Source organism: Lates calcarifer, linkage group LG6 (assembly GCF_001640805.2).
Source record: "Lates calcarifer isolate ASB-BC8 linkage group LG6, TLL_Latcal_v3, whole genome shotgun sequence".
Lineage (NCBI taxonomy): Eukaryota > Metazoa > Chordata > Actinopteri > Centropomidae > Lates > Lates calcarifer.
Genome location: NC_066838.1, coordinates 1,633,097 through 1,658,956, shown reverse-complemented (window position 1 = coordinate 1,658,956; position 25,860 = coordinate 1,633,097). Strand labels below are relative to the sequence as shown.

The window sequence follows — 25,860 nt, the reverse complement described above, 5'->3', positions numbered from 1 at the left end:
TAGCTGGTCCCTGGTTGGCCTAACAATGAAGCTGCGGCTGATGCTGCGGTACTTACTGTCAAAATTACAGGAAATGTCATCAGAGGTCAGATCCCCAAGGCTTTTGGACATGGAAGCTGTAGCTGTTGGGGTTGTAGCTGCCGAGGATGGCCGGCTGACTGATGACTGCTTGAGGCCTTCCATGTAGAGCCTGCTCCAGGTGTGCCTCCTTTGAGTCAGTCTACTGGATGAGTCCACAGAAGCTTCCTGGGGGGGCTGCAGGGGTCGGGGCTTAAGCTCATCCTCTGAGGACTCACTTTGCTGAAGATTGGGGTTTGACTTGCTCTTGCTGACTCGCAGGGCATCGTAGGAGACTAATGCTGAGTGACGACAGTTGACCCAGGGAGGGCTGCAGGTGCTGCTGGATGTGGGCAGGCTGGTGAGGCTCTTCCTGGCCAGGTTAGGCAGGGAGAGGTCAATGACGGTGTCGCTGGAAGAGATGCTAGAGGAGGAGGACATGCTGTCTCGGTGACTGCTTGGTTCCAGCTTACTCCAAAGGCGGTCATTTATGGTAGCATCCACACAGACCTCTGGTACAGCTGACTGGGTCTGTCCAGCTGAGGCTACAGGCATCCGAACATGGCCCTCACTTTTTGTTCTTCTTACTGGTGTGTGTGATGTCAGATTGCTAAAAAGTGCTCTTCTGGCCTGGGCTGTCTGAGCTGCAGGAAGTGCAGGGGTTCCAGTGGATACGGCTGCAACAGGAGGCTCTGGTTTGTGGTCAGACTTTAACTCTGCTGTATCGTTTTTCTTCTCTGTCACAGTTTCTTTGTTTTCTCTCTGGTTTGGTGTTTTCTCCATGAATGAATGAGCACTTTTGTTGGACTGGGTGTCTTGACTGCACTGTGATGGGACTGTTTTCTCATCAGGGTTGGTAAGAGGTAATGACATGGTTCTGGAAAAGGTAGGAAGTTTCTTAGGGTCTCCGCTCATCTTGATAGGACTGTCCACCACCCCATTTGAAAGGGGCAATGGGGAATCTGCATTTATTGTTGTGGATGCTGAGTGTAGTGATGTGGATGAAGAGTGATGTGAAAACAGGCTCTCTTCTGGAGTGGAGACAGAACGGATGAAACACGTGTTCCTGGTGTCTCCAGAGTTCAGCACAAGAAATGAAAGAGGGGGAGATGGTCTGTGCACTGTGGAACAATCTGTGAAGAGAAAAACAACAAATAAATTTCTCACCTTCATCAATGTCCTTCTTGGTCACTAAAAGCCTTTTGGCTGTAAAAGTGATAACTGTATCCGCTTGAAAACCAGGAATGCAACTAATTAACATAAGGTAAAATACCGTTTGCTATTCTGTGGTGAGCTAATTTTGATGTGTGAAGCTACAGGTGATACTAATTTCTCTCTTTTTTCATGTGCTGTATACTAGATGCATTTCAATGTGAAGGCAGTTTAAGTCCTGCAAAACCAGAAGTGTTATTAGTGCCACCTGGCACAGTAAATGAGGACTAAACTTTAAGCAGCTTCTAGGAGTTGAAAAACACAGTGGGCTACATTTATTGGGTTGGTATTGGCTCCTGAGGAAAATCAAGCACACACAAGTGGAGTGTTTTGGTGAAAAGATGTGATGGTGAATATGTATGAACATCTCCACTTGAAGTTAAGAACTGATGCGAAGGTGCTGCCTTAAATTAGAAAATTAGTTCTACACAGAGAGAATTTAAATCTGGAGTTGCACTGATGGCCCCACTTCCAGTGCCCAAAATGTGAGAAAATAATCTTAATTCAAAGTCTAATTACTGGTCTTTACCTGAGCTTTTAACTGAATCTCATAGCCAGTTGTGCGCTGATTTCTGTCAGATCACATTTACCGATAAAGGCTGAGAAAAGCTCCAAAGAAAGTAAAACACTGACCTAGAGTTAAGATTATTTAGTCAACAACGATTCCTAAGGTCAGTCTTTCCTGAATGGTGTTCCACCTCTCCAGTAGGAGAGTTCAAGAGATTTGTAGAATCAATACCGAGGTGCACTGAAGCTGCTCTGGTGCCATGTGGTGGCCTAACACCTCATTAAGCACACTCAAAATAAATAAGGCTTAACTACAACCATTATTTGTGTCTTATAATGACACTGTACAGTGTCTGCTAATGTCTATGCGTTGAGGATGGTCATTGACTGCAAGGGATTTTCAACAAAATATCAAATATGATGATTTTGCTTGACTTCATGTGTATCTGTCCAGTTACTTCTGAACCATTGCAATTTCAGTATTATGTGTTAAAAGGCTATATCACCCACACAGTTCTCTCTATAGCTGACACATTGATTGATTTTAAAATTATTGTACTGGGTTTGAAGAACAAAAAATGTGCAAATGTCCAAGTCCTTTAGGACGGGACTGTAAGAATTTAGTTGTAATAATCTGTATTACCCTTCAAAACATTGTACAGGCCACAGTGAGTGTGCACACTTCTATGTTGTATGAATTGTGCTCTCCACTTGCCCACAGTGAATGTCTCTGTTTGGACCTGCACCCGTATTCAATGATGTGAACAGACAAAGCTAGCATGGTGCCCTCATTACTTCCACTGATGTCATTATGAGTTAGTGTATTTCAGGAATATGTGAAAATGAAGGCGGATATGGATTTCAAACCCCCACTAACCCGCATGGGCGTGACATATGGGTCATGAGAGAAGCAGGCTGGTGAGAAAGAGAGGCTGATGGGTGGAGTGAAGGTGAAGTGTGAAGGATGTACTTATAGGTTGCATGCATTCAGCTGTTTACCTGGCTCTGGTCATCCCCTCAATTCTGCACTAGGAACAGAGAGAGCGTGCAAAAGGGACAGAGAGGAAAAGGGAGTTTAGCAAAACTGGAAAGAAGAGGGAGAATGGAGTCAAGGAAACAGCAACAGGATAGAGAAAGCACCTTAACAAGAGAAGATATTTTAGACTGAACTCCAAATCAACACACAGACAAACAGCATTTGTTTTACACTGAAAAGAAAGATAAAAGGTAAAGCTGCTGAGCTAAAGATTTAACACATGGCTTACTAGCAAGTACTGTGTCTGCCAGCATCATATGACTAACAGATGTCAGACACAAATCAGGAGGGCCAGAAAACTTAAACTCAACTCCCTAAACATACTTGGTTTTCCCCACAAGATTAATTTTGTTGCTAAACACATCACATGATAAACAATAAGAAGCTGAGGAGTGGGTTTGTGTAGAACAGCTGGCGTTCAGCAAGAACTGGACTCCTGAAATATGTCATGTGAGGGAGGAAAAGAGAGAAGCTGTAGCTGTGATGGTGGATTGGACTGCATTATATTCAAAGGTTTTAGTGTGCGTTTCACCACACATATAAAGCAGATAAAATATCTGAATATTTTCTTTATACAATTCAGTGTTGAAGTGTTGAAACAGTGTTGACAAGTATTCTTAAGTTCAAACTGTAATGTCATCATTGGAATATTTTTACTTTTTTTTTAAATTAAGAGTTTAAGAATAAAGTCAGAATTTACAAGAAAGAAGTCTACTCATAGATGTTGAACATGTAACACTGGCTAGGGATAGCTAGCTGTAGGCTGGTGAAGTGTAGTAAATGAGGCAAACATATCATATAATGGTGCGGTTTGAGCTCTCTGTACTTATGTTACCTCAGATCATGTGCAACAAAAAACTACTAACTTAGCTAAAACTACTTCCATTAATTTCAGGTTTAAACTCACCACTTCTCTCATCTGCTAAGCAGGTGGGTAGTATCCGGTAAAGTATTTTGAGGCAAAGAGAGGCAACATTGGAATCAATCAACTCAAACAGGAATCTGTGACAAGGCTTAGATGAAAATTACAAAACTGAGGCTTGAACTATAAAGTGGATTGTTGAAGCTGGGATTTAGATTTGACTTCAAACTATCAGGGACATGTGGGATGTCAAGGTGCGTGCACAGCAAAGGGATGATTCTAACATCATATGCTACCAAATATTTGTAGTCTTGGCATGTATGGAGACTAACTGGAAGACTACAGCCACTACATGGCAGCTACAGGGTTATTGCTAAGGCTGCCTCAGATACATCTTACCCGCAAAGAACATGGGAGACTTATGGCGCAACTCTTCCATTTTCTGAGCAAACAGGGCATTCATCTCACGCTGCAGAGTGCCTACAGCCCTCTTGCGGCTGTCGAGGACAGAACGTGGAGGAAGCATAGGAGGCGATCCCAAGCTGCTCAAACTGCAAAAGCTGTCACAGCTGCTACTGTCACTGAGAGAGAGACTTTCATTTGCATTACTGTTTGTGAATGGAGTGAGAGCTGAGCCACAAACAGCACCATAGTTGGGTGGTGTTGCCTGCTGCCAACGGAGGTTGGTCCTGCAGTCTGGTGTGAGGCTTGGTGCCGGTGTTACAGTGTTGGGGGAGCGTCTACGAGGAACGCTGCAGGACCGGGTGATCATCTGTGATATGTGAGGCTGAGATTGGATGTGCTGAGTACCCAGAGTTTGCCTGGCTTTGGATCTGGGCAAGGGAATTGGGCCGAGGAGAGCCTGGGGTAAGCACTGAAACTGGGCCTCCGTGCAGGACTTGAGTTTGGGAGGAGACTGCTGTAAATCTGGCTGGGCAGCTAGGGGCTGGGGCTTGGCTATAGGCTCTGGCTGAACTTGTCTCTTGGTTGAGGAGGAGCGATTACTTCTCTCCTGTCTCTCCCCATGCTCCATTTTGGACTTGCATCCCTGCCTTTCCTCAACCTGAATCTTTCTTTCAGCCTCTGGACTCTCCTTGGAGCCGATCACACATGTGATGCAGTTGGATGACATCCCCACCCTGCCTGAGCTGTTAAGCGCAACGCGGGCAAACACCCCTGGCTTCATGTCCAGCGGGTCATGAAAGCGGAGCCGTCCGGCCCGTTTCAGAGGCTCACTCATGGGTCGTCCCTTAGCAAAAAGTGGGCTCTTACCTTTACCCTCCTCAGGGTGAAAAGCCCCATTGGTGTCAGGATGGTCCCAGGACCTCTTGGCTTGTTGGGATGCTGGTGGATCCCCGGTGTGGTGTTGTGGTGGTGTGGATTGGTGAGAGGTGGCAGCAGAGGCCTTGTCCCTGTCTTCAGACTCTCGTTCCTCACTAGCACCCTCTGAGCTGTAGTCTTTGGTGTCGATGGTGATCTCTGGGAAGCCCTTCTTGATTTTGGGCTGGCCTTTGGTGGGTGCGCTGGCAGTGCGGCGCAGGAGGTGGGCACCAAATGGGTGCTTACGGCTGTGCTGTGCAGCAGCATGGCTGTCCAGGGAAGCCTGCTTTGGGTTTCTGTGAAACAGCCCTTTTATGCCGCTGGCTACTCTGGCCTGACAAAAAAAAACCAATAAAAGATCATTGTCAAACACACATAGAGTCTTAACAAACCAAAATGAGTAGGTCACAGAGAGGTCGTGCAGGAAAAATATTTGTGATAATGCAGATGGCACTGGTCCACACTGCATTATTGTAATAATACATGTACATTTTTTGTACAGTGAGCATGCTTCAAAAGTAAAAAGTAAAAAACAAATTCCAAAAATATACCTCAGACATTTCCTGTAATATCATGTGAGAATGATCACTCATAGTCTTTAATATGATCATTCTGCTGTAATCCATGCTGATTAGCTTTGAATGCCACTTGGATTCAAAGTGTTAGATATTTTGAGCACCTCTACATCTGTATATAGCAGCTGTTGTCCCAGTGGTAAAATATTAGTTATACAAATACATGCTCAAAGCTCCTTATCAAGGTTAAACGCACAGAGCACCTTAGGCTGTGCCTTGCCTCTACAACTAAATACAGTTATGTTAAACTGTGTGCAGGAATTGAAAATTCTCAATTATCTCCCTGGTGGTAGAACCACAAAAAGATACTGTGGAAAACATGTGGTACAGACTGCCCCAGTGTTCATGTTGGTTGGCTTATTTTTCAATAAACAAAAACTTTTGTCACCAAATTAATGAAGATGCTGTAATGATATTTTAAGATTAATGATAAATTAAGGTTCTTAAGGATATATTTTTGTAACCTCTATAAAGGGTTAATTGAAAAATGATCACTAGTAAAGCTTGACTTCAAACTGTCTGAGAAAAAAGCCTATTTTTTCACTTGTTTAATATTCAGTTTATTCAATAAAATGTAATGCTGTTTGGCTCTTTCCTGTGCGTTTAGCTGCTGCATGATACCACTCAGAAGTCACAATGACTGACGCAAAAATGACTTGAACAATGATGAGGACATTCAGACAATGACATTGATAACTGTTAAACTCACTTGGACAGAAATGCCAAACCAAATGGAGCTTTCGTGGGACAAGGCATCATATTATATTACCTACAACCCTTGCTATTATTTGTGATAAAAAGTGCAAACAATGTGAAAGAAGTAGATCCAAATAGTCTGACCACTGTGGTGAATAGCCTACTGGACATCTGTCAAAAGAAAAGCAACAGTACAGACAAAAAGACAAGACAATAAAGAAAAGAGGTCTCTGGCTGAGTGAAAAAGAGGAAATGTAGGCTGAACTGCACATGATGATTATTAAGCTACCAGGAGATGATCATGTTCAAATCATGTTCTGCTGCCTTAGGTGCCTTTAGCCTGCAAAACCTTACACAAACCTTAAATCAGTACTCCAACATTATGAGAAATACATTTGTTTGCAGTCTTACCCAGAAGCAGATGAGAAACTCAGTAATGTTAATATACCTTTGTTCATTTAGTACTGAGATAAGTTCAGGCATGTTTAGCCTAGCTAAGGTCAAAAACTGGAGGCAGGGTATTTCAATAGCTCCAGTAAATGTTCAGCTACAGCTATAGCAGGGATTTATGTGTTGGACCAAGAGACTGATGGATCTCCATATCTAGAGCCACACTGCCTGAGATAAGAATTAGGTCAGACGTTTTGGGGTGCTGAAAAAAAACTTACTAACTAGGATACTAGGAAACATACTAATAACTTAGTATGCTTTTAGAAGAAGAATATAATTATATAAAATACGGAATATATTAGGTGCATGATGCAATAATTTAATGTATAAAATTACAAAGGGGGGAAAGAGAGAAATACATGTCCTCAAAGGCACTGCAACTGTATACCCCTGCACTGCAGCACACTGAAACAATCCTGAGTTAAGAGGAAGAAATGCTCTCTGCAAAAAACACCAGAGAAGTCACTGCAGCCTGGCAGATTTCCTGATGTCCATCTCTCTCTTCTCTCCATCTCTTTAACTGGGCAGGTTGATGACATTGGATCTACTTGGGGGTCAATGAAGATGCAGGTAGGTTAAGCCATCATAACTCATGTGAGACATGAGTTGGCCTTATAGTTTTTAATGCTTACAGTTGGGTAACAAGAGGGGTGTGTGTAGGGGGGAACAGCATGTCACTTAGGTAGCAAGGAGGGTGGAGTGTGTGGCTCATGCAAGATGCTGACTGGGTCTCACTACACCTGAGTTTTGAGTGGCAGCTTCAGGGCTCCTAAAAATTTCCTGCCTCTAAATGGAGCGTTTTGAAAAAGAGGGGTCCACTGAAATCACAGACACAGGAAGAGAGTGAAAATCAGAGAGGGGGAGGATGAAAGAGAGAAAAAATGGGTAGGGTGGGGAATAAGAGAGAAATCACAACAGGAGGCACACAGCAACAGCTAAGAAAGAGGAAGTTCAAAGCAAGGACAATGAATAACAGAGCGGTCATTTACAACATGACTGGAGACAGCTGAGTGCATTGAAACTAAAGAGTCAAAGGGAGGCAAAACCAAAGCTTGTGTGGTGATAGTGACAACTGCATTATTTATGACCCAAGAATAACTTTTCAAACAGGAATAACAGCAACAATATACATAGTCAAAACAGGGTAATATTCTTTTGAACACAAACCATTTTCATTTTCCTGAGTAACTGTTTCAACTGAAACTTATGTAGAAGTGAATGGAGTGAAGCCTATTCTCCAATAAAGATTTGGGCATTTATCAAGTAAGGCCAATTTCATTTTTGGTAAGGCAGGTACTATATCTAAAGCATTGATCATTTTTTTCTGTAGCACTTAACACTAGAGCCCAAACAATTAATATTCCAACAATTCTACAGTCACAACAATTAGACACAATGTTTCTGATCTTCCACTGGAGACCACTGATTTTTTTCTACACTGTAAAATGCCCCAATCAATACAATAATTCTTTAAAGATGTATATGTTTATGAGGTCAAAATGTTTATCGACTGATTATCATTGTTTATATATATATATATATATATATATATATATATATATATATAAATATTACAATCTCACACAAACAATCTCACAAACTGGAGATGTGTTCATATTTTGAAAAGTTCTAATTTTACAGGAAAATTCTACTTTATAACAAAGATAAAATTTGTGTTATGCTGTTAATGTTTTCAGCTGGCCTCCACAGTAGTACCTACCTTACCAGTGATGTCATTCACAGCCACATGAACAAAGATGGAAGCCTCCTCCATACCTTCCAAGTACACGTGTCGATAACCTGCACATAAATACATCATAGAAACAGCCACATTATCAGTGAGTCAAACACAACAGTGCACATAGAAATGGCTAGAGATAAATATGTGTTGTAACAATCTGAAGTGAAATAAATGCCAGTTCCAACAGACACCATTTTCTATTGTTCTACTTCTAGCCACTAACTCAAACTCATCACCAGCAAAGTCTATCAGATCACTTGTTTGGATCATTTAACATCAATCAGGGAGTCCATAATGTAGCACTCTCTTAACAGGTAATCTTATTACTTTAAGGTATGGTGTCCCTCAAGACTCGATACTACTAGCCTAGTACTATTCTGTTGGGTGGTTGGTCAAATTTGAAGCCTCCCACATAAATTTTCTGCTTCTATACAGATGACACTTACCTCTGTATTTCCAATTTATTCTATTGAATTCTCCGACTTAATCCTGTCTCCTGGCTGTAAAAGCTGGATGACTTTCTCTTGAATGTAAATAAAAATAAAATGCTCATGGAAGCTACAAACTTGACTCAGCCTGCAGCTGTCTGTATGGATTGGACACATGGTCACTTATAAAGCCTGTACATGCCACTGTTGTGTGTCTTGCACTATGAGTTCAGGCAACAAATAAAGACGCTTGTATTAGCTTGTATTAAAGATGTCTTTAATACAAGCTATTTACTATGTTTGATATATTGGTATTGGTATCATATTTTGGAAGTGTTAGTCTTCACAAAGAAGCTCTTGCATCTACAGTAACTTCCCCATAAACCATTAATTGATATTTTTTACATTTATCTGGCCAGTTTTTCAAATCCCAGTCTGAGTCCATTAATATTGGGTATCTGTTGCTACAAGTTTGACCGAATATATATAAATTAACCTATATGACACAGCTGCCAACCTGTCCAGTGAGCCTTAGACCTGGCACAGGACATCTCTAGTATGGATTAAACAATTGAAAAACAACATGTAAAGGTTAATAAATGTTTGAGGTGTTGTAGGTGTAGGTGTTAAGCTAACCACATCCTTACTCTGTGTATTAAACATACATGAGACTAATAACCATCTTCCACATTCTCATTCTGTGAAAGAATAAAAATTTGCTTATTTTTTAAAATGTTGATCTACTCTGCTGAAGTTACTCATGATAGCCTGGTGTACCAAACAGCACTGTCTAATCCAAAATTTCTCTTTAGGGAAAGGCAACAATGATTTTTAATAAACTCTTACCATATCCTTTTATTTCTCTTATTCTCAGTTAATTAAATTTCCATATCTATGGAAATTATATAACTGAAACATTAGAGACAACAACAAAGCTTTTAGAGGTCACCAAAGAAACATGATCTGTATCTGTCAGTTCCATTTAAAAGCTGGTACTTCATGTCTTACCTGGCATCATGCTGTTGAAGGCAATGGTGCGCTGGCCGATGAAGTCCTGGCCGATGGGGTCATGGTCCCACACAAGGAAACGCACCAAGGCCAGCTCTGGCATGTGCACAGTAAACACCAGAGTCTCCTCCCACATCGGGTTGAACCCTATGGGACCATCCGGAGAGATGTTGGAAGCAGGGGTGGAGGAAGAGGATGGAGGGTAGGGGGGGCATGGGAGGAGAGAGCAGAGGGAAAAGACAGAAAAAAATTGAGAGGGAATGCAGGAGAAAGAGTGTGACAAGCCAATAATAATAAGAGAGGAAAGGAGAGAGAGAGAGAGAGAGACAGAGGACAGAGAGTAGATGGTCCAGGACAAAGTTAAGAGAGTGAGCTCAGCATTCATCAATTATTCAGTGTGTGTGTGTGTGTGTGTGTGTGTGTGCTGACTGAGAGGTGCTGGCTGTGCACTTCTCCTCAAGCTGAGCTCATCAATTATACATCAGAACCCATACAGACAGCTCTCACACACACACACACACACACACACACACACACACACACACACACATATATATATATACGCACACGCACTCAGACAGACACAAGTAGAGAGACACATTCAACCAATGATTGCAGTAATCACATGTCAAAGATAAACAACAACAAACCACAGCTAGCTCCACTCAAGCAAACGCCAGGACAACATGTGTGGCTCAGTTAATAGAAATCACCACTAAGGAGCAGTCAGTAGAGAACAGAGCATCCACAGCAAACTGGCCAATGGTTAATGACTTTTCTTATACTAGAGTGTTAAAGTCTGGTTACACCAAAGTTGATTTAGTCAAACTGAACTTAAACTTTAACTTAACCTTAACCTTTAACTTAAGTTAACTTAACCCCCACAACTAGTAGAGTAATCCATGGATCGCAGATGAACTTCTGGCCAAAATGTCACTGTAACAAGAGTAGCTTAACACCAGGAAGAAAAATTGTTTTGATGTCCTCTTCAGTTGAAAATTTAAAGGCCATTTAACTCAGGTGAGTGTCAGAAATGTGTTCTGTTATGGCAAACCTTTGTAACATTTATCTCTAATTAAGACAATTCATAGCAAGAAGGTTCCAGGTTCAGAGCCCCGGGGCTTTTCTGTGTGGAGTTTGCATGTTCTCTTTGTGCCTGCATGGGTTCTCTCCAGGTATTCCAGCTTCCTCCCACAGAGTAATTGATGACTCTAAATTGCCCATAGGTGTGAATATGAGTGTGAATGGTTATTTATCTCTACATGTCGGCCCCGTGATAGTGTGTATCCCACATCTTGCCCAGTGTCAGTCGGGATTGTCTCCAGCCCCCTTGTGACCCTCAGAGGCTTAGCAGTATAAATAACGGATAGATGGTTAGTTAAGCAATTGTCCGTTGAGTTGTATGGCCTATCTACGATTCAATTTTGCTGATCCAAAATGTGAATACCAGACTAGTCAAACCTAAAATTCAAGATATCTTCAATGTCGTTTTGACTACTCATCAGTTTGATTACAGATTCTATTGGAACCCTGGTGAAAATAGTTTGCTATTTTGTTCTCCCTAACATGGTTTTCCCTTGTATAACAATGGGTGCTGACTGGTCAGTCAGGCCCTCACATCTCTGAAAACATAAGGGATTTTTTTTAAGTGGGCATGGTTGATGAAATGCATGCTAGGATACTTGTTTGACCTTATATGTGCAGCCTATATGGCTACAAGCAGGGAAAAATAACTCCTGGTGGTGTTAGACTGGATTATCCCCTGATTAACATTAAACTCTGTTAGGAGAAACCTGGATCAGATGCCTAATTTCTAGTGGAGAAATCTCACTGATTTCACTTCTGGTTGTGTCATACATCATACAAAAATGGAGTGATGTGTTGGAAGTCTAGATAAATGTAGACTGGCTAGAAAAATCTGTTTATTTGTCATTAACTTCAGAAACTAAATAAATTATTCCTCATTACGGGGTTATTCTTATGGCAACAGGCAGACTTGATCATATAGAATCTGAAGTTTGTAACAACCCATGAACTGCAATAATTCACCTCTCCATCAACTCACCGTTATCATCCACCACTCTGGTCTGCTCCTTGCAGCAGTCAACTGGAAGGCCAATGATCTCCACCTCCACAAAGGGATCAATGATCTGACAGAAAGACATTACACAGCATTAACAAAACATTTTTAAAGCTCTGTCATTGCTTTCAGTTGAGAATTTATTAAAAGAGTGCTCACCTGATTTATCATCAGTATAACACTGTCTGACTCACAATTGACATTTATAAAACTGATAAAAAGGATCAGATTTGACCACCAACAGTTCAGAGATTCAAGTGTCTTGTGCTAGTAGCAACTACTGTTTCCTGGAGCAGGCTACAGAGGTCTAGTGAGCTCACTTCTTCCAAACTCCAAACCCCCATTTTTTTTTTTTACTTTAACATGTAGTCTTCAGACCCATCAACACTGACTCAAGAGACATCACTTAAGGAAATTCATCAGACTTTACACAGCTACATCTGGAGACACTAAAGGCAAATTCCCTGGCTTTTCTCTGTCTGCTCATAATTCCAAGATCTTCCAGGAATTTACATGAGAGGACTAATTTGTATGCCAGCTTTCTACAAGAGAGTGCATTTAATAAGTTAGCAGTGGTGGTAGAGAGGTAGTGTTACTTATGTAATCTGAAAGATTCTTTACTCTTAAAGTAAAACAACAAACATCTATGTGTATTTCAGACAGAATATATTTCACAGACACCTACTAACAGAAACACATATAATTTCATATAATATTTGTCCCAACAATTTAATGCTTTGGCATGTATATATTTATTGTATGTTTAGTCAACTATTAAAAAATGCCAACAGTCGTATGTGTCCTACCTCTCCCCTGTCCCCTAACATTGAGTCTTTGGGTTTGGGAAGCTGTTGCCCACTGATGATCTTCAACACCAGCTGTTTCTTCATCTGACTTGGCAGTGGGTCCTCCAGGTTGGGATTAAAGGCACCTGCAATGGAAGAAAGGGAGTACACAGTTTATTTGTCATCCTTAACTTACAAAACTAAACAGTTAATTACGAAATAACAATTTTCATTGTGACATTTCACTTTGCTAATCACTGTAATATATAAAAGGCAAGTAATAGTACAATTCTTCAATTCTTACACGTTTCCCTGGAATGTCAAATTTGTGAAAAGGTCTTTGAATCACCATTTATAGCATAAATGAATATAAACTCCTTACAAAAAGAACAATACAACACATTTAGACAGCTCCTCAACATTGCTGTTTTTTATGTTTCAACTAAAACTGATTAAATCAGGCTGATTTACCAGTCTTCTAATACTCACATATAACCTGCTGAAATTAGCTGAAGCTGAAAATTAAATTACTGAATGAAAATATTTCCAGGGTCTGTATTAAAAATAAATGTCATATTTCCAACTAAATGGAGTGAATGAATATTTTATGTGCTGACCTTCACACATGCAGGTGGGCTTTAGGATGTAGCCACAGTTTCCATTGCTGTAGAACTTGGCTCTGTTGAGCTGCAAGACCCGGCCCTCTGACTGGTAGTTGAGTGCAACTGAAATCAAAGCAGTTCACTTTATTATTGGCAGTAGGCTGAAGATCTTGAATTTGCTGGCAAGCAGCTACTGTGGGAAGAGTGAAAGGGTGAGCAATCTGTGAAAGGTGAACAGTTAACATCCTCAATGCCTGACCATTTTGAATATAGAGTGCACAAAGTAGGTTGGGTTAAGCTCTTACCAAGCTGACAGCCGGCATTCCAGAAGGGCTGGGGGTTGAAGTTGGAGGAGTCCACGCGATAAGAGGAAGGGTAGATGCGAGAGAGCTGTCGCTGGTTGAACTGGATAAAGGACACAGCTTTTTGCTGCATCACCTGGTGGGCTTTGGTCTCACTGAGCGACGACACCTGCCAGCTGCAGTTGGCTGCCAGGAACAACACAAAGGCATTGTTTTCTTCATCAGGCTCATAAACTTCTATTCAGTTCAAATGTTATCAAGTGGGGTTCAAAGATTTAAACTGCTGACAGACAATATTTTGAGTAAATATCATCAAAATGGTCTTATTCAACTCCAAAAGAGTTTCCTTTTGGTTGTGATCTGTTCAATGGAAATAAGCAAGCCAAGATTCCTGTTACATTGCTAAGTTTTAAAACAGCTATGGATACTATAGAGATGTTCAGTGTTTTTTTCATGCAATATTAAAACAGCGGTCTACACTTTCATCAAAAAACCTTTCTCAATTAAAAGTTACTGGCAAACCCAGGAAATACACTGTCCCGATTAGGTAGTGAGCATCAAGTTTAGCAGTGCTCATTTGTTTAAAGCTAACAGCTGTACAGAGTGAACAGATCTGCTCACCTTGTGCCTCGATATCATAGAGACCCACAGACCGCGTGTATTTGACCAGATCAGACAGAGCTCTTGATAACTTCATGGTCTTCTTCTTTCTGAATGTCAACAAAGGTCAAAGCACACAGCACATACATAGATACACAGACACTGAATTAAAAAGTATTTTAGTAGTGTTTTTGTTTTTGTTGGATTTTAACCCTGAAATGTACATCTATCCATCATACTCATATGATAATATGGGTGTGGAAATAGTGGAATGTATTCATATATGGAGAGCTATGTGTCTGTACGTGTATAGCATACTTGCTGTGGTGCAATGGGGCACGGGAGGCACTACTCGTGCTCTCTTGATCTGTATCTGTGTCGTCAAAGCTTGACGTCTTCTTCAGCTTTGTCGTCTTTTTCTGCAGAAGAAAGAATGATCAATGAGTGAGAGATCAAGGAATATTGGAGAGAGGGGATTTAAGAGATTCATGTTGGTACAAATTTTGAAAATGTCAATGTATCCTCTATGCTATTCCTGTTACACACCAATGGAAATCTGTTCAACCTACAAAAGGGTTTTAAGAAGCAGCTATAGAAGTTATTCTTGAAGACAAATCTGGAAATAAATAAGCACCTTTTTTTTTGCAAAACTGAGACTGGAATAAATTTTTCACTGTCTACAATTCTGTCTACTGTTCTCATCAGAGAAGCTTGAAGATTAGACAGATATACAGGTGGAGGAAAATGCAGACTGATGTGAAAAAGATATGAAAACTAAGAGCAAAGCATTGAGAGGAAAATTAAAAAGGCCAACCTTGCGTTTAGAGAAGCTCCCCATGAAGGAGCGGCCTGTACGCTTGTTGCTGCTGGGATTAGACTCATCCGCAGTGTCCGTCCCATCCTCACTTTTACCCTGACAGCAGAGGAAAAAGTCACTTTTCGGTCTGAATTGTTATTTTCAGGATGTGTTTGGGATGATTTGAACAATTAAATTTAAACTGGTTATTCCTACAAAGTAATCGCTCCACCATTGCTACTGACAGTTAAGATTTACTGAATCTTGCCTCACCCCTCAACAGGAATTAAAAACAAGAAAAGAGTCATCAACAACAGAATTTCAAAAGACACTGGGGCAGTAATGGAAAATAATCATTCTAATTGCATGTCAAAGATTCTATTCCATCATGTCAGAGTTATTTCTATGCTAATACAATGAGTAATGAAAATGACTGGAGAGTGGACTGGGAAAGCTGATTTGAAGAGAATGACTTTTACTCAGGGAAAGTCAAGTACCACAGGCTTCACTCTCCTTCCCAGTGGTGCTCTCCATCATTCACAGCAATTCACACATTCACACCACAAGAAACCCAATATATGAGTGGTGCTGATCAGTGTTGGGTTAAGGTGTAATTCTAAGCTATCTGTATCTCTTTTTGTTAATTTTTGCCTCACATTAAAACAATGTAATATTTGAATCATGGAGTCAAATAACAAACGTCCTAGTAAAAGCTGTGTGACTGAACAGAATTAGGATGGTTTCAACACAGGGGAATTACAAGTCAGATTAGCTTACTGGGTTATATGACATGATTTTATACTTCTGAATACTGGACACTGTTAACCAAGAAGAACCAGTTAAAAATAAAGTAAAGTTTAGGTGTATGTAAAATGGGAAAGCTATTGATAAAATTTTAAAGAGCTCTCTGGGTCATTTGTTTGTTCATTTGAGACGGTTCCTAATATCAACTCCTCATTTTTTTTGTACCATCATGTCATACAATATGCCAAGGTTAAATATCAGATTATGAGCAAAAACCATGCTGTGAGGAACATCAGTGATTGAGTATTATAAATCTAGGTGAAACTGCACCACAAAAAGCCATATTTGCTATTAGCACTTTGTGTTTGCACTGTAATCATTCATCTAGATTACTGATGATACTGAATGACTGAGGAAAAGATCTGTCTTGGATAATTACAATTATCTGTTCAGAGTGCAACATCTGTTTTAATCCAAATAAATGTATCCATATACAGTTACATCCCTAAATTGTAGCCCTATGTGAGTAATTATGTTCAAGTGTTTTCCAAAAAAAAAACAAAACAAAACAAAACAAAACAAAACAAAAAACTTGCACACACTGTCGCAGCTGGCTCAGGAATTTGAAATGGCATTTGTTCAGTCAAAATCCTGTCTCTGTCACCTCAACACATTTCATTTCAGGAAAAAGAGTGGAGGAGGAGTGTGTAAATGAGGAAAAGGCACTTCAATGCCTGGCCTCTGTTAAAAGGATGAAGGCTGACTTTTACTTTCTGTCCTGCAGCAAACAAAACACCTTGTTTGCATGTTTTTTAGTATGCAGTTCTTTTGAATTAAAGTATATGGCATCTTTCCTCCAGCTCCAACTGAAAGCACACAGCACACCACAGCTGCCTAGACTGAATGCTGCTCAGAAGAAATTTACTAACAGCTATGTGTCTGTTCCTCCGAATCACATCAAAGCCATAAACTATTAATCCCAAACTCCTTCATTTCTTACTTTTGTCCCATCTTGTGTGCTTAGTACTCATTGCTGGTGGTGTTTTGGTTTTCTTGTAGCATTAAAGGAGAAGAAAGAGCAGCCCACAGGACATATACATAGATTCTGATTTACAGTGTTTCTGAAACATCAGGTATGATCATTGCTCACTAGGATTGTGTTTACCTTCGAGCCAGTTTTGTCAGTGGGCTTTCCAGAGGGAGGGAGGGCTGCAATAGTGAAGCTGTCTGGGTCCTCTCTGTCTCGAATCTTAGACTCTTTCATCAGGTTGTCCAGCTTTTTCTTGGCCATGTTCTCCACTTGCTTTCTGTTGGCTGATGTCTGAAGGAGGAACATTTACACAATGATGGTAATTACATATGATCATACATGATACAAGAGATACAAGAGGTAACTTTCAACAGCACTTCAGAGTTATTGCTCATGCTTCATGATTTCCATGTCATAAATGTGACACATTTTACATGAATTCCAGAAAATATTTCATATTAGTAGGAAACAGCATTTTGTAAAAATATAAATACATACATTATAATGCTGATGTAAAATTAGTGGTTTGAAAAATCTGACATACAGCTTTGTGGAATTTTATGTTATGGAGGAGGAAGGCCTCCAACTTCAGCTTTCTGGATCTCTGACTTCTCTCTTTTCTCTTTGAGAGTCTTTGGGTTGAACAAAACAAGTCATTTAGAGACATCACTGTAGACTCTGGGAAACAGTGGTGGCCATTTTTCTCACTGTTTTCTGATCTTTTAAAAGCTTACTTGAGAAAAATAATAATACATTAAGTAATAAAACATTAACTTTTACACACAATTACAACAAAAACAGGCAGTGAAAATCTCAATGAGATAACTGCTCAAAACGTAAAGTAAGGAATGCAGCAAACCCCCTAACCCTAACCCTAACCCTAACCCAGCAGTAGAACCTCAGCTATTCAACAGTGTCAGAAACACCAAACCCATCAAACTACAACATCAGGCTTGATTTTGTGAAATAATTTCAACTCCACTCAGAGGGACTATTGTGCTTCATTAAGATTCACATATTCCATTTGTCTGAGGTCATACTGTAAAAGATACCTAAGAAAAGTCTGTCTTACTCTGGTCTGACAAGGTAAAGTAAGAAACCATTATGTAAGATCCTACCAGAACTCAACTTCCATGAGGTAAGATAAGGTTACATAAAGGTTACATAAATCCCCCATGCCATTTGATGATTGGTTGCTATAGTCATGTAACCCATTCCAGATGTGAGAGTTTATCATGTATATGATAGAGTGTATATTATCCAAATAATATGCTTTTTGCCAAATAATGAGTCAGGTCACCCACATTACCTCTAATGGCATCAATGGTTTTCTTGTTAAATTAATGCAAATTATTTCTAGTGTGCTCTGTGGCTTATTCAGAGTAACAGCAACATCTGTGGGGGAAAAAAAAAAAAAAAAACTATATTGGGGTGGAAGGAGAAATGGTGCATACCATTGGAAGTAAGCAAAGTAGAAAGAAACTATGTTTTTTTAATTGAAGAAAACTGACCCTATAAGTCAACTGGTTTGATCTGAGGTCCTACCAGAGGAAACCCTGGTTAATCATCTCTTACACTGGTCTGACCAGACTAGGAAGAATAACACATCATGCAGGATCCCACAACTCACATTTCATACAGAGAAAAGATGAAGCAATACATTATGTAACCTCCCAGAACCACCCAGAGCAGTGGATGAATGTGAATGTAAGCATTTCCAGATGTCGATTACAGTGAGACATTCCTTATACAGATGCAGTGGAATAAATGAAATATGTCCTTATTGAAAGATGACCACTCAATGCTTTGCTTAGAATAGTATGCACATGCTCAGTTCAGCCACATGGTGGCAGAGTGTATCTAAAAACCTCCTCAGTCTGCAGTACATGCTCCAAGTTCAGTTTTATGCCCAAGCATTCAGTGCAAAATTGAATATATAGGGCGAGTTTTGAAACTTTAACAATGAGGACTATGGTCCTATAAGAGTTGTTGATAGATACGATGCAGGGGGATTACATATTTCTTGTAGAACTGATAAATATCACTGTATAGTGACACAATTCTTTAACCTGAGCACAACCGAATGCTTATTTTTGATGAGACTGCACAAAATATACCATATTTTATCATTCTTATTTTTCTCTTTCCAATAATAAATGCTGTTGTTTCAGGGGTTTTTCTACTCTAACAGATACACAGTACTGTGCAAAAGTTTTAGGCAGTAAAAGTAAAATGTATTCAAAAATACTATCATGAGTAGTTTTCATTTATCACTTAACCTCATTCCAAGATCCCCTCAGTACACTTGTGCTCAGTTTTTCAATTTGACATGTTTTCATTCGACATGTACCACCCACCAAAACACTGTTGCAGATAGGCACCCCCCCCATGCTATTGGCACTCCCCGACGGTAGTGGCCTCCTCCAGCAGGACAATGCACTGCACACACTCCACACCACAAAAACTGCTCAGAAATGGCTCGAAGAACATGACAAAGAGCCCAAAGGCATTAACCTGGCCTCCAAACTCCCCAGATCTCAATCTAATTGAACATCTGTGGGATGTGCAAGTACTAGCCAGATCTGTGGAGGCCCCAGCCCACAAATCCCAGAGGTCCCATGTCCACAACCACAACGGTTCAGATCTGTTTTAGTGTACAGAAGTGACCTACACAACATTAGGCAAGTGATTTTAATGTTGTACCTGATAAGTGTACATGCTATATGTAAACTTTTGAACAGTAGTGTATATTTTGGGCAGATATTTAATATTTTTGCAATGTTTTTAAAGAAGCTTTCGACAACACCTGAAGCCTCATGACCCTGCATTTGTTCATTAAAGTGAGAAAAATACTATACATTGTCTGACCTGTAGCTGTAGCAATACCTGCCATCTAAATCCTACTGGCTCTGGCCAATCCCAGGATCAATATAGTTAATTTACGGCTTATGACGGGCAATGTTTCATGTTTTAGGACCCACAAAACACCTATTCCTGTGCATGTTTGCTTTCAGATAAAGAATCCTTCTACAACGCATTTGATGGAGCGTCTTAAAGCAACATCATGTCAATATTTTACCTTAAAATAAGATCTATATTTTGATGGTACCCTGACTTGTAATAGGGAGAACAGTGTCTTAGTGAGTGGGTACAATCTACCCCAAGAAGTGCTTAACTGAGTGACAGTCAGCAGCTAAAATGCCAGAGTAAGGCCCAGCAAGTTCAAGAGTAATGCTGAAATGAAGATCAGTTAAAAAGACTTAGAGTTCATTAAAAAACAGTGTTCATCTCTGATATCCAGCGAAGAAACTTGAAGATGAAAAAATACCAAGAATTCTAAACACAGTTTGGCATGTTTGTTATAGCAACAGCACTTCTGGCTCCAGAAGCAGGGGATTATGAGGAATATAAACCATTCAGCCATGTTTCAGTTCAGTGAGTGGGATTATGCAGTTGGATCTCTGGTCAAGAGATTTCTAGGCTTTGTTTTCTGTACATGAAAAGTGCTTAAGCGCTTGGACTCAGAGCCCAACTGAATTAATTACCCCTGTGGCTGCAGAGGCTGTTGCTGCTCAGCAAAGTTACATTTTGTTGCTTTAAATATGTAATATTCCCAAGTGTTTTGGGGCCTACCACTTCAAGCTTTCACAGGCAAGATGAGAAGATATGGCACATGACTTGGTGAGATTTCTGAAATGGTTGAGGATGAGCATATTATACAGTACCTTCCACTTTGGAAGAAGCAAGCAACAGTTGAGGAGAAGAAGAAGGGACACACAAGAAGAGAGAAGAGTAGGAAATGAGAACAAATAGCCACAGAAAAAAGAAAGAGACAGAAGCAAACAGCAGACAAGGTGGAAGAGGAGACCACTCTTTCACTACTGATTAGTTTAAACGTGAACCATCAAGAGCACACAGAGTTCACATTTCATCTGCTGGACACAAGGACACAAAACCTGCATGTAACTCTGGTAGACAAAGGAGATAAATGTGGTGAAGTGGAAGAAAACACCAAACATAAGGGATTGACCAATTATAGACCGGGCCGATTATCGGCGCCGATATTCTGCATTTTGACGCATATCGGCATCGGCCTTTTTTTAAAATCCGACAGCCGATAAGAGATCAATTTAAAACTGGGTTATTTTGGCTCTGATGCAGCCGTGCCTCTCTGTCTGCAGGCACTACTCTGTTTCCAGCATTGTCCCGCCCACAGCACCATCTGATTGGTTACACACAGAGTCACGGCAACTATTTATTTGTTTAAGTTTTAATTTAACTTTATAAGACATGCTGCTGAGCCTGGGAGCTCCCTGCACTTTTTGTTAGAATGTTAAAACAAAGATGTCTATTGTCTAAGATAAAAAAAACCTTTAACATGTTGCAAATCTGAAAAGCTGTTTAATAAACATATGCTTAAAGGCATTTAAATGAAAGTTAAGTGTTGTATTATTCAAAATTCACCAATATTTTCACTTTTACTGCAAATGAATATCTGCTCCAAATATCAGTTATCGGCCTCCTTGACTACTAATAATCCGTATCGGCCCTGAAAAAAAACATATTGGTCTATCTCTACCAAACATACATCTCCGTTCATCAGCTTGCAGTCGTCCTCCATCTCATCTGCGCTGTCCTCGTCTGACACGTCTCCTTCCTCTGCATTCTCATCAATATTGGGAGGCAGTTTCTTCCCCTGGTGGAGAAACGAACAAGTCAGTAGAGTGTCACATTATAATAATAAACACCTATACCAAATTCATCAAAAATCTTGACCTTTGTCTACCAAAAAGCAATGAACATTGGCAAAAGCCTGAAACTGAATAGAGCATCAAATCTAAATCCTTGCTTTTTTCTTTTGACAGCCACACAAGGTTTCATCATGTGCACCAGATATAGACAATGGGGCTGTATCACACCACAAACTTCTAGCACAATAATATTTTCAGTAGATATTAGGGCTGAACAATTTTGGGAAAAAATCTAACTGCAGTTTTTCTGAGATATACTGTGATTGTGATTTGATTTGCAATATAATTCTGAAAGTCAAGCTTCAGTCCAGGATTCACTATATACATGTAAAACGTGATGGATCACTACCATTTAAGATATCATTGAAATATTAACTGCTCTGTGTACTAATCCAAAGATGAGAAAATATACTAATCCAAATGTATTCATTCTAACAATAAATGGTATAGAACATAGAATGAACCATAGAACAACTCTCACAGAACAAACAGTAGCACCATGTTCTCTTGCCTTCTCTGCAGTAACTTTACATCAGTCATTCTGCTGCCTGTGCTGATTTTTCAAATGCTGATACACTGAGGGGGAATGACAGGAGACTGACAGGCACACAGAGCTGCTCTGTTGCTCCTGCAGTGCTGTGTGTGTGAACTGTGAGGCAGCTAAAAAAAAAAGTGTAACAACGCATCCACTGACTCCCTCTTTTCGATGTAACTTTCCTTGAGATTCCTTGTTGTAAAAAATAATCGCAGTTTTTGCGGTTTGCAAATCGCATTAGTTCAAATCACGATTGTGGCTTAATTTCGATAAACTGTTCAACCCAAAAAGATATACATCCATCGATTCATTATCTATACCACTTATCCTTTAAGGGTCACAGAGGAGCTGGAGCCAATCCCAGCTAGCAGATATACCACATATCACAATATCAATTGACTCAATGTATTTTTTGATCTTGAAGATGCCCAGAATCTAAACAGATAAAAATTAACCAGAATATGTGATCTTGCCAGTTCAACTCTGAAAACTCTACAGCCAGAGAGCCTAAATCTTGGTATTAAATGTTCATCAGTTTGAAAACCCTTGCATACTGACACCATATAATATGATTCCCTGCGTGCACTAGGATGTGGGTCCATATACTGGTGTTTGACACAGTAAGTGCACTCTTCCTGCTGTTTTGGATGGCAGTGTTTCACATCATAAATTCAGTTTGTGGTAATTGCTGTCTTTCTCGCCACAGATTTTTTTGAAGAAGCATCAATGATCTGTTTCACAGTGGACTATAAAGCTGGATTATGCAACTTTTAAATAAATAATTTAGCACCAGCAGGTATGACACAGGGTCTGCCAACTGGGTTTACCAGCAAAAAAAGAGCTATAGAGCAGAAGTTAGCATCAAACAAAAGTCTGCAAGGAGAACAAAGAAACAGCCAATCGACCTATTAAGACTGGAGGCACACAGCCAGAACAAAAACAACAGGACCTTGTAAAGCAGCACACCAAGAAGGCATCTCCTTTTTTTTCATGGACTTGGTAATGTAACTGGGCCTAGTTTAAATAGAATAGTGCAGCTAAGCATTGCGCTGTTCAAGTTTGCCAGTCTATTGTATCGATTTGGTTCGATGTACAGTGGGGGAAATAATTATTTGATCCCCTGCTGATTTTGTAAATTTACCCCCTTACAAAGACATAATTTTATGGTAGGTATATTTTAACAGAGAGACAAGATATCAACAAATAAATCCAGAAAAAAAACATTAAATAAAGGTTATAAATTAATTTGTATTTGATTAAGTAAAATAAGTATTTGATCTCCTACCAACCAGCAAGAATTCTGAACCCCACAGACCAGTTATTTGCCCAGGAGGCACACAAATTAGTCATGTCCCTTTAGGAAAGTACTCCTAATCTCAACTTATGTGTATAAAAGACACACCTGTCATAGAATTACTCTCCACCACCATGGGCAAGACCAAAGAGCTGTCAAAGGACATCAGGGACAAGATTGTAGATTTGCACATGGCTGGAATGGGCTTGGTGAGAAAGAGACCACTGTTGGCGCAATAATTTGAAAATGGAAGAAATACAAGATAACAGTCAATCGCCCTCACTCTGGAGCTCCATGCAAGATCTCACCTCATGGGAAAAGGATGATTCTGAGAAAGGTGAGGGATCAGCCCAGAATTACACGGGAGGAGCTTGTTAATAATAATGGATTGAGATCCTGCAGTGCCCACAAGGTCCCCCTGATCAAGAAGACACATGTACAGGCCTGTCTGAAGTTTGCCAGTGAACACCTGAATGATTCAGAGATGGCTTGGGAGAATGTGATGTGGTAAGATGAGACCAAAATTGAGCTCTTTGGCATCAACTTGACTCGCCGTGTTTGGAGGCAGAGAAATGCTGAATATGACCCAGAGAACACCATCTCCACTGTCAAACATGGAAGTGCAAACATTCTGCTTTGGGGCTGTTTCTCTGCTAAGGGTACGGGAAGACTTAATCACATTGAGGGGCTGATGAACGGGGTCTCCAGTGAAGGGAGCTGAAAGGAACCTTTCAGAGACTATGAATGAATAGGCTGTATGCTCTTTTTTCAAAGGTGGAGCCCCTTCAAGGACAAGTAAGTTATTACTTGATAATAATATTTTAAACATTAAAATCAGTTTCAATTTAAATAATCAATTTCTGATAAACCGCTGTATCTCTACAAAATCCCACAAAGGAATATTTTTCACTTACTATTATTCTCATTGACAGGCATCAATGGGGAAGATATGAGGATGAGACTCAACAGTGAAGGATGTACAGGTTCAGCTGTAACAGATGGGCCCACTCTCACTGTCTGCGCCCTGGATTTTGCACTAACAAGTGAGGTAGTTTGTCCTGTGGTTAGCAATCATTCTCAATCACTGTCTCATGGAGGTGGTGGCCAGCAGCAGCACTATGTGGTTGATAATAGTCTGACCCACAGTGAGGCTGCATAGTGTTGCAGAGCAGTGGGAGAGCCAAAGTGCTGAATATCAGTGTTTCTCACAGTGCTTACACGTCGGTGCCATCACTAACACTCTGCTGAGTGTAGACACAGGTAGTCACTCTGGTGTAACAGCTGGCAGAGTGGTCTTTGGCTCGCTGGGTATTGGCAAGGTGTCTTCTCTTTAGTGAAAACATCTGGTGTCAATAAAGCCTCATTAACCTCAATACTGTTCCCTCCCTTGCTATCAGAGGGCTGCTACTGCTGCTCACCAACATGTGTGCTGCCTTAGCTTTCATTGATATTCAACTGCACTGTCTCATTATTTGAATAATAATAAAAAATTATAAATCATTATTTACATTGTCAGGGTTGTCAGGGCAGAGCTTCCTTTGAGGCTGCAGAAGATTACTGCAAACATCACATCACAACAAGGATGCTTGCAGCAAACAATGGAAATGCTTGTTGGACAAAGAAAAATATCCAGGCTCTCATTGGTGTTTGGGGAGAGAAAGCCATGAGAGAGCTGGAGTTAGTGGTTAGAAAATCAAAAAGTTGGACAAAAAGATTTCTCAGTATATCACAGTGTAGGGGATATAATTAAAACAAGGACTGCATGCATCCTTTTGGCCTAACGTCCCAGGTTCAATTTTAATTTTTAAATTTTTTTCTGTCCAACAACCCTAACTTAACTGACCTTAATCAAAAAAATTAAAATAAAAAATGTAGTCAGTCCCAGGGTAGCCCTTGTCCAGTGAGGCTGGGGGGCCGTTCGAAAGTTTCATATGGACTATTTTTTTTAGTAGAAAGTATTTCCAAAGAAAACTGTAAACACATGTGTTTTATGTGGATGTGGACTGTCCAGAGTAACAACAGCACTGAAAGAAATGTTACTGCTGAAATTTCTAAATGACATTGATTTATTTTCTGGTAATCTGGGTGAAGCAACCCTTTAAGTTAATCTGAGGGGAAAAAGTTCTAAAAAAACAATTATACAATTATGCAGTGAAGCTGACTACCCAGAACTGCCTAACTAACCTGACCAGCCATTAACATGTTTAACCAATTATCTGTGGTCATCTGGACTCAGGGTATTGTTCTTTGATAATAATGCAGACCAGATAATAAGCCAGCCTGCAGTCTGCTGTTACTACACAAAAACAGTCCAAAAACATCTCAAGCTTTTTATTAATTCCTACAGTCAAGTTATGTTTTTCCTCCTCTTCTACTAAACATGTCATATTCAAACACTCTAATCACACCACTTTAATCAGCCCACTATCCTTTGAAGTCTGCTCTGTGA

General features: G+C 40.1%; 1 protein-coding gene across 1 annotated transcript in view; it reads right to left on the bottom strand.

Annotated features, from left to right (window-relative positions):
• The window catches only part of plch2a (phospholipase C, eta 2a), a 60,297-nt gene that overhangs the window by 1,654 nt on the left and 32,783 nt on the right, over nucleotides 1–25,860 (bottom strand). The window contains 13 exon segments of the mRNA XM_051071014.1: nucleotides 1–1,190; nucleotides 4,947–5,328; nucleotides 8,436–8,515; nucleotides 9,893–10,039; nucleotides 11,958–12,042; nucleotides 12,779–12,903; nucleotides 13,375–13,482; nucleotides 13,665–13,847; nucleotides 14,283–14,371; nucleotides 14,580–14,680; nucleotides 15,076–15,174; nucleotides 16,967–17,122; nucleotides 21,420–21,527. Coding sequence (XP_050926971.1) covers nucleotides 1–1,190; nucleotides 4,947–5,328; nucleotides 8,436–8,515; nucleotides 9,893–10,039; nucleotides 11,958–12,042; nucleotides 12,779–12,903; nucleotides 13,375–13,482; nucleotides 13,665–13,847; nucleotides 14,283–14,371; nucleotides 14,580–14,680; nucleotides 15,076–15,174; nucleotides 16,967–17,122; nucleotides 21,420–21,527 — 2,853 coding nt within the window.